Source organism: Sphaeramia orbicularis, chromosome 8, assembly GCF_902148855.1.
Source record: "Sphaeramia orbicularis chromosome 8, fSphaOr1.1, whole genome shotgun sequence".
Taxonomy (NCBI): Eukaryota; Metazoa; Chordata; class Actinopteri; order Kurtiformes; family Apogonidae; genus Sphaeramia; species Sphaeramia orbicularis.
Genome location: NC_043964.1, coordinates 49,005,049 through 49,022,888, shown reverse-complemented (window position 1 = coordinate 49,022,888; position 17,840 = coordinate 49,005,049). Strand labels below are relative to the sequence as shown.

The 17,840-nt window shown below is 37.0% G+C and overlaps 1 protein-coding gene and 1 long non-coding RNA gene across 2 annotated transcripts in view; one reads left to right on the top strand and one right to left on the bottom strand.

Annotated features, from left to right (window-relative positions):
• The window catches only part of abcc1 (ATP binding cassette subfamily C member 1 (ABCC1 blood group)), a 56,931-nt gene that overhangs the window by 24,899 nt on the left and 14,192 nt on the right, over positions 1–17,840 (top strand). Inside the window, exons 13-23 of the mRNA XM_030141559.1 lie at positions 71–217; positions 1,111–1,198; positions 1,333–1,402; positions 1,574–1,700; positions 3,438–3,614; positions 7,712–7,879; positions 11,368–11,542; positions 12,923–12,983; positions 13,661–13,787; positions 15,018–15,225; positions 16,694–17,004. Coding sequence (XP_029997419.1) covers positions 71–217; positions 1,111–1,198; positions 1,333–1,402; positions 1,574–1,700; positions 3,438–3,614; positions 7,712–7,879; positions 11,368–11,542; positions 12,923–12,983; positions 13,661–13,787; positions 15,018–15,225; positions 16,694–17,004 — 1,659 coding nt within the window. The remainder of the gene's footprint in view (positions 1–70; positions 218–1,110; positions 1,199–1,332; positions 1,403–1,573; positions 1,701–3,437; positions 3,615–7,711; positions 7,880–11,367; positions 11,543–12,922; positions 12,984–13,660; positions 13,788–15,017; positions 15,226–16,693; positions 17,005–17,840) is intronic.
• LOC115424380 (uncharacterized) lies at positions 7,396–11,037 on the bottom strand. The gene is made up of 3 exons (XR_003936077.1): positions 10,923–11,037; positions 10,153–10,156; positions 7,396–7,407 (listed from the first exon to the last, which is right to left on the bottom strand). It is a non-coding gene; the product is annotated as an uncharacterized LOC115424380 (long non-coding RNA).

Sequence of the window (17,840 nt, the reverse complement as noted above, 5' to 3'; positions counted from 1 at the left end):
AGGATCAGCAAATGACAAGGAGAGGATCACTCTGTTACTAACCCCCCCTCTCTGTTTGTTTTCTGTTCAGGTGGCTCTGTCCACTTTCAGTGTGTATGTGATGGTTGATGATCGTAATGTGCTGGACGCTCAGAAAGCCTTTGTGTCACTGGCGCTCTTCAACATCCTGCGTTTTCCACTCAACATGTTGCCTATGGTCATCAGCAGTATCGTACAGGTCTGTGTGCACTGGGTTATTTGTTTCCTAATTTACCTCAAATGTTCACTTGGACTCAAGGATCAACTGATTAGAGTTTGGACACCAAAGGTCAAAGATCAAGGATGTTGTGACCTCACAAAACACATTTTTTAATCAATACATTGAAATAATTGAGGTAAAATACAGTTTGTTATCTCTTCATGGTTATCAGACAAGCATTATCACTATCAGAGCGTTACTGTTGGACATGAAGTCCACATGAAACAAAAAAAGATATGAAAAAAATCATCAATAAAAAGTGAAACTTAAAGGTAAATTTAAACATGAAAACTTACATAAGTGTTAAATAATACAAAAACTTACATTACATTTTGCATAATTTACACAGTACATCTCTCTGTTCAGTGTCATTAAGTTGAAAATATACAAAATAGGTTTTGTTTTATTTTTAATCTTTCCAATTTGCACTAAATCCTGCCAAATCTGTACCATGTAAATTCAGCCTTTGTGTTCCCTCTACCAGTTCCTTACATTTGGTTAAAAATAGCTAATACTGTTTATTAACTGCATTATGTAATAACAGAGGCGGACCTTTCTGTGTGGAGTTTGCATGTTCTCCCTGTGTTTGCGTGGGTTCTTTCCGGGTACTCCGGCCTCCTCCCACCATCCAAAGACATGCACTGATAGGTTTATTGGTTAAGCTAAATTGCCCATTGGTGTGAATGTGAGAGTGATTGGTTGTTCATCTCTGTATGTCAGCCCTGCGATGAACTTGCAACATGTCCAGGATGTGCCCCGCCTTTGCCCATAGGTAGTTGGGATAGGCTCCAGCACCCCCACAACCCTCTCAAGGACAAAGCGGTTCAAAAGATGAATGAATGAATGTAATAACCAATATGTCTTTTTTTTAGGCGAGTGTGTCTTTAAAGCGCCTCAGAGTGTTTCTGTCGCATGAGGAGCTGCAGGAGGACAGTGTGGAGCGCAAAGGAGCCGCAGGACGTACGTTGGATTTTACTTTTTCATTTCTTTCTCCATTTCTTTGATCAGAATTGGATTAGTAAATCCTTTGTGGGTGTAGTGTGGAGGTATTATACATGCAGTGAATTCCAACATGTCTCTTTTGTTCCTTGCAGTTCCACACAGTATCTCCATAACAGATGGAGTTTTCAGCTGGTCCAAAAATGAGTCGCCAACACTTAAAAGGTGCGTTTCCTATTGTTCTCCTGCTACTTCTGCTCATTCACCGTAACACACGAGTGGCCTTGTAATATTTGATATGAAAATCAGTGTTTCAGTGTACACAGCTACCTTTAATTTCACTGTGTGCCTAAAGAACTGGTTCCATCAGGTTTTTGTGTTATTTGTGTTATGCAGGCTGAATGTGCTTATCCCAGAAGGTGCTCTTGTGGCTGTGGTCGGACATGTAGGTTCAGGAAAGTCCTCGCTGCTCTCTGCTCTGCTCGGAGAGATGGATAAACTAGAAGGATCCGTGGCCGTCAAGGTGGAACACACACTGTCACATACAAACACACACCTTTTAGTAGGTCAACATTCTCATAACTTTAAGTCAATTGAAGTCTCTTATTGAAGGTGATTGATATTGAAATAGAAATTAATTTATTCATTTATGATGAACTTAAGGGGAATTTATTCATCCTAAGATAAAAATTACTCCAGTTCATGTCCTCTCCACAAAATGATCTGTGCACAGCATAAGAGTTCTGTGAAATGTTCTGTCAATCACTCAATAAACAATGAATTAATTTAAGGTGTGCATAGCAATCAGGTGTTATTATGCCTTCATCTGTAAAGGAATTTTCCCTTTCTGAATTCAAACAGAAATACTTTATTAATCCCAGAAGTAATTGTGTGTTTACAGTTGCTCTGTGCAAGTATAAGAAAAAGTAGCAGGAAGGAAATTATATTATTTTTGGAGCTGAAGTGATGAATTGATGAATGGACTAGAATCACTTAAAAACATTATTTGATTTCAATTTTCCTGAATCAAAGCATTGTTTCTTTAATTTCACTACCACTAAACATTGGATCCCCTGTTGTGTTTCACACAGACACTTATTGTGATGCACATGATGCCAGGATCAATACAAAGTTGAACCCAAGTCAATGGCGGATAGATTGAACTGAAAAATGCTTCAATTATTTACTTGCATTAGCAGACTTGAGTGAAGTGATCATGCATAACTAACAATAAACTCACATACATACAAATACAACACACAGTGGAACAGATGTGTAAAAATGAAAAAGTCTGTTAATCTTTTTCTTCTGTGATTTCAATGTAGAACTTGTGCTGCATTTTTTTTTAATCTTGGTTCAGTATTTCAGTAACAAGCTTCTTTTAGGCCTTTTGGATCAAATAGTCACTTTTTAGTTACAAAAGCTAAACAGAAATATAAGTTATTTTATTTGTTTCAACATTCTGTGCCAAGAAATGTCTCCTTTTTAGTTATGGGCATGATTGAACTATTATTAGACTTATACAAGGATTAGGAAAAAAAACAATTTAATTTATAACATTTTTTAAGCAGTGCTTGATAGTTTTCTATCAGTAAATAATAATCAATCTGCAGTTTTCTTTTGTCAAATGTTAAATTTGTCCAATATTGCAGGACAAACATGTCCTTCCATGAATGTCACCGTCAACTTTAAATGAGAAAAAGCGCACGTTTTCACTCAAAACTACTGCTACCCTGCTATTTTCCCAAAACAATTCTTTATTTATTTATTAACTTTATTTAACTAGGAAAAGACTTGAAATTAAAAATATATTTTGCAAGAGTGGTCTGGCCAAGACAACAGCAGCAGAAGCTAAAGGAAATAGAAATTTCTGCCATACATCCACACTAAAAATGTAAAACACATATTAAAACTCAGTTCTAAAACCATATATAAAACACTACACTAATAGCATACATATAAAACACTACTGATGAACTCAAAGGTATGAAAAGTACACAGCAATGTTTCTTAAAAACATCTCAAAGCAGAACCTGAGCCAGTCAATTAGAAAGACATCTGCATCCAGATTTACTCTTTTCCCTTTCCCAATAATGGACAGTTAGCATAGATTTTGGTGAAACTGAGTATGTAGGTCATAATTTTACGTTGTTTAATAAAGCTGGAACAAAAGAGGTTCTGGTTTCTGTGGAGGGCTTATTTGTGTGATATGTGATGCTGATCACTCATACTATATATTATGTTATATGTTACCTTTCAGGGTTCAGTGGCCTACGTTCCTCAACAGGCCTGGATTCAGAATTCGACTCTAAAAGACAACATAGTGTTCGGTCAGGAGAGGAAGGAGGCCTGGTATCAGCGTGTGGTGGAGGCATGTGCCCTGCAGCCAGACCTGGAGATCCTACCTGCTGGAGACAATACAGAGATTGGAGAGAAGGTGTCAAACACACACACACACACACACACACACATACAGATGTTTGTGTGTATGTAATGCACAGTGTTTCCAACTCCTCAGTAAGGAAAGTATCTACTGTCTGCTCTAAAAAGTATTAGAAGATGCTAAATGATGTCATCACCTAATTTGCATAATCGTAAATGTGCATCTAATTGTAATGAACGATGTAGGAGAGATGAATAGCATAATGTTCGAGACAAAAAGTGAGTATAAAAACAGCCTAAATATGTTTAGAACTACAAGTGAACTATACTCTGTCAATTATTGTTTTTTTTTGTTTGTTTGTTTGTTTTTTTTTTTGTCCTAATTCCAACCCTCCTCCCTTATCCGGGCTTGGGGACCGACTAAAGTGACCCAAAAGAGACACTCTGGAGGAGTTACTTAAGTTATTTGTTTATTTGTTTGGTTAGTTAGTTGTTATCTTCATTTCCTACAGTTTAGTTTGGTTTTTACCCCTCAGCCGACTGGCAGACGGGGTATTATAATCATTTTGTCATCTGTCTGTCTGTCCGTCCATCTGTCCTTCCATTCTGGCCAAGGGGTATTAAAAGTGTGCAGCACGTTATGTTTAACCTTACAGTCCACTTAGGAGCCTACAATAAGTCACAGTAAAACATGAACATTTTTAACTATAATATTTTTAATTTTCAGTCAACATTAACAATCTAAATGGACCAAAAAGAGACAATAGAGAAAACTGTCAATGTCAATGGCTGGTTTATATTCAGTGCAGTGATTTCTTTTAGATAAACAATGATACATGCTTTCACGTCAGACTCTCCAGAAGTCTCCAGTAACACCAGAAAAAGTTGATATATTTGTCGCTTTTCTGATAAAGAGCTTCTAGGAGGGTCTGAAAACCACTAAATGTACCAACAAAGTGTCCAAGTTGGAAACACTGACTTTTACAGTTACAGACAGACCGTGTGTGTTTATGACTTCTTTATGACTTTTCTTTTTTGACACAGAAAGTCATTTAGGGGGAAAATGTGTGTGTTTTAGCATTTTGTTCATTTTTTGAAAGTTGCTAAAAGTTTCCAAATAATTTTTAAAAGTGGCTAAAAAACTTGCTAGGGTAGTCTGAAAAGTTGCTAAATCTAGCAACAAAAATACTAAGTTTGCATTGATGATAATGCAGATGGACTGGACAACCAGACAGTGCATGTATTCAGAGACAGAACACATGGGGTTCTGGAGCCCTACAATAACCCCCCTCTGCAAAATGAAAACATGTCACAGCATTCTGATACACATAGTGTTGTAGAGCTCCAGGCCAGTCCAGTTCTCTCGTTTCTGTTGTTTCTGTTGCTCAACTTGGAGTCGTGTTCTAACAGATTTAGGGCCTGACTTTAACCCTTTCATGCATACTGGTCACTACAGTGGACAGCTATTCAACAGCTGTTCTCTTGTATGTTCATGGAATTTGTTGTTTTAATTCCATATCAGCCAACACAGTGGACGCTCATGCATCATCCCATAATATGAATCATGACATTCATACCGTTACTGTTACCTGATCTGCACTAACATGTTTGAGTGGAAATCAATTGCTTGTTTTTGTTATTAGACTGTAATTAGCAGTTGTTGTTTTTCGGGGTTTTTTGCATATTATCTCCATCATAATATGTTAAAATGTGAGAAAACATCAGATTAGCTGCTTTAAAAATGTTTTTATTTCATAGTTTTCACACAGTATATCAGTAAATACATTTCTTTGCATGGTGTCCAGCTGAGTGGACATTTTTACAACTCCATGAAAAATAGTTCATTAAAAAAAATGTCAATCACTTTGTTTTTTTTTAATGCCTAGAGGAATAAAAACACTCAGGAAAAAAAATCTTGATCAAGGCTTTCATAATTCATGCATGAAAGGGTTAACTACATGTGTAGTTGTGGGAGTTTCTTTTTCAAATCACACATTTTGAGTAGAAGATTATCTAAATGAGCTGTACAATGTGATTTTCATAGGTTTGTGAGTGTCAGTTCACTGCTGATCGTGACATTATTTAGGTCTGGCAGGACTGTGACAGTTGCACATGGAGGGGGCACTGCTGAGAAAAGACAGCAGGTGGAAGAAGAAACACAATCTTCTCTATTACTACCATTTTTAGCTGCTCCCTTTACGGGTCGCCACAGTAAATGATCTGCTTCCATCTGACCCTGTCCCCTGCATCTCCTTCTCACACACCAGCATGTGTTCGACTAAACTTTGACTTTGTTCCCAACTGCTTTATTTAGCAGTTTATTCATTCATCTTCTGAGCCGCTTTATCCTTGAGAGGGTGTTGGAGCGTATCCCAGCGACGTTTCGGGCAAAGGCGGAGTACACCCTGGATGTGTCACCAGTTCATGACAGGGTCATATAGAGACGAACAACCAATTACTCTCACCATGGGGGCAATTTAACTTAACCAGTTAGCCTATTAGTGCATGGTGGGAGGAGGCTGGAGTACCCAGAGAGAACCAACACAGAAAAGCACCCCCCCCCCCCATCAGCTGTTGTTAGATTCAAATGTGTCGCCCCTATTTGGCAGTTATTACCTCCACCAGGAGGTATTGTGATCACTTTGCTTTGTGTGTGTGTTTGTTTGTTTGCGTGTTTGTTTGTTTGTTAGCAACTTTACGGTAAAACTATTCCAACCATTTTTACCAAATTTTACCCACAGATAGGCCTAGGCCCTGGGACAAACCCATTAAATTTTGGGCCAAGTAGGCCAAAGTTCAAGGTCACAGCAAGGTCACAAAATCTCAAATTTTCCTATCTCTCATCATTGAACAGTTTTCAAAAATTCATAAAAAATTCAAGACGACTCCAATTATCCTCCAATTTGATCCGCCCATAGCTTATAACAATATCTTGTATCTGGCACGAAATTGTCCTCATCCACTGTGGAATGTGGACTCTGTGGACATTTCAATTTAACATTGAAAATCACATTTACGACACATTTTTCATTATAACTCAACAAATATTGATTAGAATTTAATATAATTTGACATACACATGGCTGGTACCAAGCTTCAACCTTTTCTGCTGTATGGAACAACCTTGAAACTGTTTAATAGAAAAAGAAATAGTCGATCCACACATGCACACCATTCGAGGTGCTTGGCGGAGGTTTGCGTTCTCTGGACACTTGTATATTTACAGGGTAGGGAAGCAAAATTTACAATATTTTGAGGCAGGGATTGAAAGACAGTGTATGACCAATTAGTTTATTGAAAGTCATGAGAATTTATTTGCCACAAGAAAATTTACATAATAGAAAATGTTTTTATTCTATGTGTCCTCCTTTCTCAATAACTGCCTTCACACGCTTCCTGAAACTTGCACAAGTGTTCCTCAAATATTCGGGTGACAACTTCTCCCATTCTTCTTTAATATTATCTTCCAGACTTTCTCGTAATAGTTTTGCTCATAGTCATTCTCTTCTTTCCATTATAAACAGTCTTTATGGACACTCCAACTATTTTTGAAATCTCCTTTAGTGTGACGAGTGCATTCAGCAAATCACACACTCTTTGACGTTTGCTTTCCTGATTACTCATATGGGCAAAAGTTTCTGAAAAGGTATGGATAATAGTGTTAGGTATGATTATGACATCAATATATGTTTGGTTTCAAAACAATTGACGTAGTGCCTGCTGAGAAAAAACAACTAGATGTTCATTGTAAATTTTGCTTCCCCACCCTGTATATAATTACAAACAGGTGGACAACACCTTCTTCAGACTTCTGAAAGAACAGCCACAGTGCCCCATTGTCATCATGACTGGACCAACACGGACATTTGTCAGGGCAAGAGCACATTCAAGAATAAGAAACTCTCAGTAGAATACCAGAAGTCCTGTGTTGCAGCTCCAATAGGTTGTTCCTTCGTAAAATCTTCTTGTTGCAGGCTTAACCATCATGGGTTTGATCAGTCACACACACACAAAAAAGATAATTTTTATGGGAAAAAGAAGAGACTGCAAGAGTTTATGAGGAGCTGATAAAGTTTGCTGCCATTCCAGAAGATGCATCATGTAAAAAATTTATTCAAATAAATGTAAGCAATGCTGTGTTTTGTCACCCAGGGTGTGAATCTGTCTGGAGGTCAGAAGCAGAGGGTGAGCCTGGCCAGAGCCGTGTACTGTGACCGATTAGTCTACCTGCTGGATGACCCGCTGTCGGCTGTCGATGCTCACGTGGGAAAACACATTTTTGATCAAGTTATCGGCCCACAGGGACTGCTCAAGGACAAGGTGTGTACTGGTAAATACAGTAACAGAGTACAGATACTTTTTTACCAGATTATAACTTTCTGGCTTATTTCCATCTGTTGTCCCTGTAGCAGACAAGAAGGAAATTAAAAAGGGAAACAGTACAAGACAATTAAAAAGAAAAACAACACACTTAGAAGAAGTCATATACACTCAAGACTCAAGCTGTAGTATACAGGTGAAGGGAAGAGTCAACGCTGGCAGGCTTGGTTTCTTAAAATTTTTTTTTTTTGTCTTTAGAATGTGATATGACCTTCAGATCAGTGGGAGCTTGTTCCATTCTGTTATGACTTCGTATGAGAAAGCTGATACTCCCAAAGCAGTTTTGCAAAAGGGGGTGCAATATTGCCATCTAGAGGAAGTGTGTGTTGTTTGGTAGTTTACTCAGAGGTCAGATGAACAAATGACTAAAGAGGTGGAGGTGCAGAACCATGAACTATTTGAAAAACCACACCAACATTTGCATAAATATAATGTGATGTTTGTCAAGTATATGACAGTAGTGTACTAGTACTAGTAGTGGTGTGTCTTTTTATTAAAGATTTTATAATGGCTTGTTTATACAGAGATTCAAGAGGTTTCAGAGTCTTAGTGTTGGCTTGTGATCAGCGTGAGATGCAACAGGAGAAATGTTTTAGATCCCTCTAGTGCAAGGATGTCAAATTCCTTTTCTTTCAGCCCAATTTGATGTCAAGTGGGCCAGACCAGTAAAATATCAGCATAACAGCCTATAAATAACAAAAACTCCAATTTTACTCTACGTTTTAATGCAAAAAATGACATTAAATTAAGAAAATATTTATACTTACAAATTATATGAACAAAAAAGATGTTAGTAACCTGAAAAAATGAAATTTTTTAAGAAAAATAAGTGCAATTTTAACAATATTTTGCCTCAACTTATCATTTATACATGTGCATTATGGATCGGAGCTATAAACACACAAAACATTTAGTAACAGGAAAAATATTGACAAAATTGCACTTAACTTTCTTTAGATATTTCAGGGTATTCCTATTTGTTCAGGTTATTTACATTTAATGGTTAAGGGATAGTTTGTTCATGTAAATATTTTCATAATTTAAGGGGGGGTTGCACAAAAGAGAAACATTTGGAATCATTATTTATAGATATCATGTAATATTATTGTACTTGAGATAACAGTTGGTCTGTATGTGGCCCCTGAACTAAAATGAATTAGACACCCTTGACTCTTAATATCTTCAGTGTAATTTTTGCACTTTGTAAATTCCTACCATGGGTCCGACTGTAACCTTTGACATGCCGGTTTTGGCCCATGGACCTCATGTTTGACACCCCTGCTCTAGTGTGAGTGAATTCCTGTTACATCTGAAATTAGCATTGGTTGTATTTCAGAGTATGGCTCATCTGTTTTAAATTAGATTAGATGAGACTTTATTGATCCCAAAACGGGGAAAATCATTGGTCAAGACAGCAGCAGAATAAAATGCAAGAAAAACTTTGTATATATAAAGGTAGCACAAAAGACAAATAATAAAAAAAATGATGATAAGAGTAGGAACTCTACAGGGTGTCCCATAAGTCTTCATACATAGGAAAAATAAACGTTTCTTGACATAAACCATTTTTATTTATATAATATGCTCTATATGACTGCCATTTTGTCGGGAACAAATTGATCCAAAACACTTCCTGTTTTTTTGAACTTGACAATAAGTTTTGCCACAGTGTCGTGTGTGATACTCGTCCCATGTTTTCTGTTAAATGCACTTGCAACCATACGACTGCTTGCTGAACTGGCCATCAGAATGATTTCAATTCATTGCTCTTTATTCAAATGCATTCTTTGGGTTATCTGAAATATAAAGAAATACATGTTAGAACCATATATGTATGGAATGTATTATGTCTCCTATGTATGGAGACTTATGGGACACCCTGTATAGACTAAATCAGGGGCGCCGCTACCAATTGTGGGCCCCATGAAAGGTAAACGTTGTGAACCTTTTCATAAAATTCTGTATCTTGTCAACCTGCCAGGGTGTGTGTGTGTGTGTGTGTGGATGGGGGGGTTATGTGGGGTTGCGGTCCATCCATAGCGTCACTTACACTAGAGCAGTGGTTCTTAACCTTGTTGGAGGTACTGAACCCCACCAGTTTCAAATGTGCATTCACCGAACCCTTCTTTATTAAAAAATACTATATGATTTTTTTTCAAATTCCAGACACAGGCATATGTTTTACTGGTGCACAAAATGAACCGTGCAGTAACATCACTGTGTTTAAAGAACAAAACCAATACAGTGCATGAACTCACAACAGATTCCATACCTTTTCACAAAGACATGATCTTTTTTAACACTACCACACTGAAATGGTTTTAATTTTTAACCTTATGTATTCCAATAATGAACTTATTGTATTTATGCTATTTATCATTTTTAACATTTTAACACACACCCATCACCTAATTTTCATCAGGCTACAATAATAATGAATATTTACTGCAAATCAGTGGGACTTCTGCTGTTGTGTATATATATGTGTAGGCCATCAGGTCAACCCGGTTTTCATTTCATCTCGCTCCGAACTTTCCGAACCACGTAATTTTGACATAAAAAAAAAGATAATTGCATGTAGTGTATCAAAAAAAAAGTTCTCTTTATACTCCAGTATTTTTGTGATCGTTGTTTTATTACGGCACTAGCTCGGCTTTAGCGTAATACGATTTCTCCATCCGTGACGGTGCGTCGGTCGACACATGATTGTAACTGACCAGTGCGGTGACCGAAAAATTTAAACAAATGCTACACATGGCTGCCTCCGTTGTTAACAGGAAGCAGCAAAAGTCATAACAACGATGTGGAAAATACTCAAATAATTAATCATCAGACGAGTGGAAGAGATTATAAACACTTCCGGATTGTGTTGTAGTGCTATAAGCAACAACAATACACCACGTATATTGGATGTCAATCAGAGAAAGAGTCTCCGAAGCCGTTTGTTTACATACACAGACCTAGCCCGACACACACACCCTACTAATGAGTCGGGTGTGTGTCTGGACCTCCACCGAACCCCTGAGACTGACTCACCGAACCCCTAGAGTTCGATCGAACCCAGGTTAAGAACCACTGCACTAGAGTGAAAACCAAACTGAAACTTAACATACTTTCAACGTCCGACTCCCGACTTCTACGCCTCTCTTATAGAACGGATCTTACAAGAAATTTTCACAACTTCTTGCCTGTATCCACTGGACCCCTCCACTGCTCTATGGGCCCCCACAAATGCTGGGCCCCATGAATTTGTCATGTTTACCCCCCCTTATCGGAGCCCCAGCACTAAATACATATTTATGAAAGTGTGGAATTTAATATTTCAGACAGGACAGATGAGACACGAACAGGACAGCGGTACACTGTTGTGTGTGTTGTACAGTCTGACATTATTAATTATGTGTGTGTGTTTGTGTGTGTGTGTCCAGACTCGTGTGCTGGTGACCCATGGTCTGAGCTACCTGCCCCAGACTGACCTGATCCTGGTTATGGTGGAGGGAGAAATCACAGAGGTGGGCTCTTACAAGCAGCTCCTGGAAACAGAGGGCGCCTTCGCTGAGTTCCTGCGCACATACGCTGCTGTAGAACCCACTGACAACAACGGTGAGGAGAGTTCACTGTGCACTCATGTTACATCAGTCTCCTCATACCCAAAAGCCTGTACCTCCTTCAGCTGCTCCTCTTTTCAGTTGACCTTAAAACTGAGCTCATTCATTCGCTCTCCTCTTTCCTAAAGTCAACACAATCATTAGTATGAGATCATTGCACTTGCTTTCAGCCATTTTTGTTTTTAATGCATGTCACCATATATACTGTACCAGTGGCGGCTGCTCGTCTTTCAGAGAGGGGAAGCTCATTGTAGGCTTACTTCAAAATATTGTCAGGTTATTTAAACATAAATTCAGCCCTCCATTTCTTTTTAAGAAAATGGTCAGCGACCTTATTGTACCAAGTAGCCATCTTTTCCAGGGACTTGATAGCTAGTTCATTCTGACCTAGCCATCAGTACAATTGATTTAACTATCTACAAAACGATATTAAACTCTAACAAGAAATGATTAAATTATGTAACTGAAACAAGAAAACATTGAAATTATGTTAAATTGAAACAAGGAAGTACAATGAGTGTGTTTTATTTACAGTGCAAGAAATGAACAAGTAATTTCGTAGTGGCTTCTCTCTTGATTTCACAAGTAGAATGCGTGACGGTATTAAACTGAACTCTGTCAAGTGGAGGAGTATACCTCAAAATAGCTGTCAGTCAAATGGGATTCAGCCTTTTGACTGATCCTCCAATCAGCATGTGGAAGCCCAGTGTCAAAAGTCTTATCTGGACAATAGTACATTCAGAACCTGACCTGGTCTAGGTCAATATATAACCATGCAGGTAAATGAAGTGTTTTAGGTCATTAATCTGTGTTCTTATCAGTTGTTCAACAGTTATCCAGTTTTAATACCTGTCTTCAAACTGCCATGATTATTTTTCTGCTTCCCTTTAAAAATCCACTTTTGGTCTATATTTCTTTTTTTTTTTTAAATAAAGATTTTTTTTTTTTTTTTTTTTTTTTTTTAAATGAAAGCTTTTACAGGATGTTTATGGTGTTTAGCGAACATCTACAGGTCATGTACAAACTTACAGATGCACCACACAAAGATGATTTTTGGACATTAGAAGACAAAAGAAGAAATAAATAAATAAAAATAATAAAATTGAAAATCAAAACAAAACAAAAATATTACATGAACTTTTCCCATCCCACCCCCCACCCTCCTTTGGTCTATATTTCTAATCACAGCTTCAACACATATTCTCAACACATATTTTCACATTCCTTGATTTTTGTTCAGCTTTATTGTTTTGAACATTGTAAATTAGTACTGAACACATTAAAACTTTGAAATAACACTACAGTGGTTACAGATAACATTAAGAAATAAACAGTTTTTCCATTAACACTTAATTTCTTGTGTTCTGATACACAGACTCTACGGACAAGAAAGAACTCACAGGACTGGAGAACGGTAGTGTGACTGCTCTTGTTGGGTAAGTCACAATGGAGACAGTGAGCCCATTTATATGCACGCTAATCCTGTGATTGCTATCCAATTTCTGGAATAATCAGATTATCCTAGTGATCATGTAAACAGCATAATCTAATATGTTTTATCAGATAACAGCAGTAATCTAATTATGAGAAATCAGATTAATGCACCTGGATTACTCCCCAATACTCTGATGTCTTCCTGTATATGTACAGGTTAATGCGATTTATTTCGTTCTTTTACATCTGTGTTTGTGCAAAAACAGTTAAAATCATAGAAAATTGAAGTTATGTAGTTAAACGTGAATGGAAGACTGAATGGAAGACAGGAAGTTTGATTTTGCCATCACTATGTATGTACATACTCCCAAAGAAATCTGATAATGGACTGAAATGTTTCAACCAGGGTTTTCAATTATCACATTTCTTAAGTGCATGCAAACGTGCCAGATCTGATTATTACAATTATCAGATTACTCCCAGTTATCAGATTTTTATGGTCATGTAAACAGGCTCAATGGAAATGGTCTGATGTGACCATACATTAGGGTGCCTATGGGCTTTCAGAAGTGAAAGGCACCATATCCACTATATTATATGAGCACACAACGGCCTGGACACTCAGTACTGATGATATGATGATCTGTTTGTTGTTTTTGTGTGACCTAATCTGAGGCAGCAGTCAGAGTGTGAGCAGTGCATCCAAACCGTCCCAGACCACCAACAAAGAAGAAAAGCTAAGCAAGAAGACCACCAACACAGAGGCAGGAAAACTGACCGAGGCCGACAAGGCCAGCACCGGACGGGTACGGACCTGATCCACTTCCCATCTCAAACAGACATGTCCAGTAGTATTTCTAAACCTGCTATAAAGAGAAACTTGTGAAGTTCATCATAACGACATGTATTTTACGAAAAATCTACTTTGAGATAAGAATTTTAAGAATATTAGGCTTTTTGCACCAATATCTGTACATATTTTATATTTATTGGGTCAAAATAAGTCTTAACCCTTCATAGAGCACTCACAGGAATACTCTGAAATTCAAAATTTCAATTTTATTACTTTTATGAAATTTTTCAAATTATTTTATTATGTAGAAAATCAAGGTCAAGGAAGTTATCGTATTTGGCTCTTTATCCATAAGTGGCAAAAAAAAAAAAAAAAAATTCAAGCAGTACAGTCGCGGAAAAATTATTAGACCACCCTTTGTTTTCCTCAATTTCTTGTTCATTTTAATGCCTGATACAACTAAAGGTAAATTTTTTTGGACAAATATAATGATAACAACAAAAACAGCTCATAAGACTTTAATTTCAGAGCTGATGTCTGGCCATTTTCCATGTTTTCTTGATAATTACCAAAATCACTTCAGTTCTTACATCAATATCTATGGCATTATCCTGCCAAAAACAGTGCTTTTAGGCATTCCATGTTTTCTTTTCTGTCTGTTTTAGTCACATTATACACACAGGAGTTAGAATGTGATGCATAACCATTGTTTTTGATGACTTTTGATGGTCTAATAATTTTTTCCACGACTATATATATAAAAAAATTACAAGAAAAACCCATGTAAGGTGAAAGGAATATGTATTTTAGAACATTAGAACATCACTTTTAGGACATAAGAACAACATAATTGCTGATTCAGACACCTGTCCACATCCACATTATCCCTTTAAACATTATTCCTTACATTAGTACCATTACTTCATGGTACCTAACAAAGCAGGTACACTCACTGTTCATGCAGAGGTGGACCTTACAGATCCTGTAGACCACATTGGACCTGAGATTGTTGACTCACTGTCCTCACTGGAACTGTTGCTGTCACTGTCTTGTAATGTATGTGGAAATGACCAAAAAATAGTCACTTGCCCGATAAAGGGTTAATATAGTTGAATTATGTAGTTTGTTGCATCTACGAGTGTCTCAAAAGCTGTAAAAGATGAGGTTCTTTTGAGAAGCGCTGCATTGTGGACCAAACCGTGGAAGTTCGGAGTCTAACGTCCTGGTCTGCTCTTTAATGCAGGTGAAGTTGTCAGTGTTTCGGGCTTATCTGAAAGCCATCGGGGTGCCTCTGTCCTGCATCAGTCTGCTGCTGTTCTTCACCCATCACCTGCTTTCCCTGTTCTCCAACTACTGGCTGAGCCTGTGGACCGACGACCCTGTGATTAATGGAACCCAGCCCAACAGACGCATGAGACTGGGAGTGTACGGTGCTCTTGGCCTGTCTCAGGGTGAGCAAAAAAAAAAAAAAAAAAAAAAAAAAAAACAGATGGACTTCAATATTTCAATAAAACATAGTGATGTACGACATAATGAACCCATGAAGACCCAGTGCTACTTTTGTGGCAGTTCTCTAATGAATTTCTCTCTCTATTTACCGTAATCTTTCTTAAGTGATTTATCACTATTTATTATAATATTGTTCTCTGTATTTTACATTTTTCAGTGCAAATAATGTATTTTTCTGTATTTAATTTACTGATCATGTAGATGTTCAGAAAAACTCAGATTAAAGTTGTGGGTTATTATATCAAAAACAGAGAAAACTAATGGAAAAGTGACTTTTTCAGCAAAGATATCAATAACTGAACATAAAACAAGTGTTTTACACTTTTACACTTACACAAAACAAACAAACAAACAAATAAATAAACAAATTTAACCCAAAAAGACCCAGTGCTACTTTTGTTGCAGTTCCCAAATAAATTTTTCTCTATTTTTAATTTCTCTTAAGTGAGTTATCAGCATTTATTTTAATATTATGCTCTGTATTTTAAGTAAAAATCGTGTATTTTCCTGTATTTTATTTACTGATCATGTAGATGTTCATAAAACCTCAAAGTAGCTTAGAGTCTGGTTTTGACCAACTCTATATGTAAAGTGTCATGAGATAACTTTTGTTTTGATTTGGCGCTATATAAATAAAATTTGATTGATTGATTGATTGATTGAAAGTAAAGTTGAGTGCTATATCAAAAAAAAGAGGAAACTGAAGAAAAAATGACTTTTTCAGAAAAATATATCATTAACAAAATATAAACCCAGTGTGTCCATCCACTGTCATTGATCCAGTTCCATGGGTTTTACTGGTGAATCAATGTTGTAGAAGATGACTGTGTTTCCACGTGAACTACAGAGCCTCTGAACATCCAAATGGGTCATATCTGATGAAGATGATAAACTGCATTTTACATCAATTATTTACATGTATTTGTAAGATTAATGGATCAAAAGGTATTAAATATTTTAGATCAGTCGAGGATTTTGGTCATCCGTGGTTGTTTGGGTCTTTATGGGTAATTTGCAGCAAATTTAGAATGAAAATTGAAAATTGCTCCTTTTCTCTTTCAGCTCATTTCAAACCCCCAATGAATCAGTAAATAACACTTAATGTCATGTGTCTGTTCAAGACCGTAGATTGTTACCCTGTCAAGTTTTGGGATGTAGTCGATTATTATCCATTATTAGTTAACGGTATCACTAGCAGAATTCAAGTGTGCTGAAAAACAAATGTGTAGAACTATGAGAAACCAGACCTTTTTCAGTAAGACGATGTAAGTATGCATGTGCATCCTCAAATAAAACCAGCTGACTAATATCAAATCCTCAGAACTGATAAAAATACCATAAAATAGACTAGATATTTGACTAGATCTGTGTGTGTTTACTGCTCAGACTTCTTCCATTTCTGTGTTGCAGGTGTGGCAGTCTTCGGTTACTCCCTGGCTATGTCCATCGGTGGGATCCTGGCATCCCGTTACCTCCACCAGTCTATGCTCTATGATGTACTGCGCTCACCCATGTCATTCTTCGAGCGGACCCCGAGTGGTAACCTGGTGAACCGCTTCGGCAAGGAGATTGACACTATAGACTCAGTGATCCCCAGCATTTTAAAGATGTTCACAGGGTCCTTGTTTAATGTGCTGGGTGCTTGTCTCGTCATCCTGATTGCCACGCCGTGGGTGGCTATCATCATTCCTTTCCTTGGCTTGCTCTACTTCTTTGTGCAGGTTAGTTTTAAAGTTTGCCTGAACTGATCTGATGAATGGGTGTCAGTGAAATTAGCAGATCGTTAGCCTCATAGCATAATTACCTAAGTCACATTTTTGGCCAAACTGTGATTTCTGCATAACTTCACTCTCCTTACTGCAGATATCACGATTTGGACAAAAATAGGACTCATGCCAGGGGTCTCAAACTCATTTTCTTTCAGGGGCCACATTCAGCCCGATTTGATCTCAAGTGGACCGGACCCATAAATTAATAGCAAAATAACCTATAAACAATGACAACTCCAAATTTTTGTCTTTGTTTTAGTGCAAAAAAACCCCAATTAAATTATGAAAATACTTACTTTTATAAACTATCCAAAAAAAATGTGAATAACCTGAAAAAACTGGAATTTCTTAAGAAAATTTAGTGCAATTTAAACAATTATGCCTCAACTTATCATTGATACATGTGCATTATGGATCGGATCTACAAAGACACTAAACATTTAGTAACAGGCAGAAAATTGTTAAAATTCTGCATAATTTTCTTTAGACATTTCAGGTTGTTCATATTTGTTCAGGTTATTCACATTTTATTGTTACAGGATAGCTTGTAAATGTAAATATTTCCATAATTTAATGTTATTTTTTGCAGTAAAACAAAGAAAAAAAATCGGAAGTTTGTATTATTTATAGCTATAATGTGGTATTATTTTTCTCACATCAAAGCGAGAAGAAAATATGGAGTCATTCTTTTTTGTAGGTTATTCTGCTGTTATTATTTTACTGTAGATCATATTGGTCTGTATGTGGAACCTGAACTAAAATGAGTTCAGCAGCCTTGACCGTGGAAT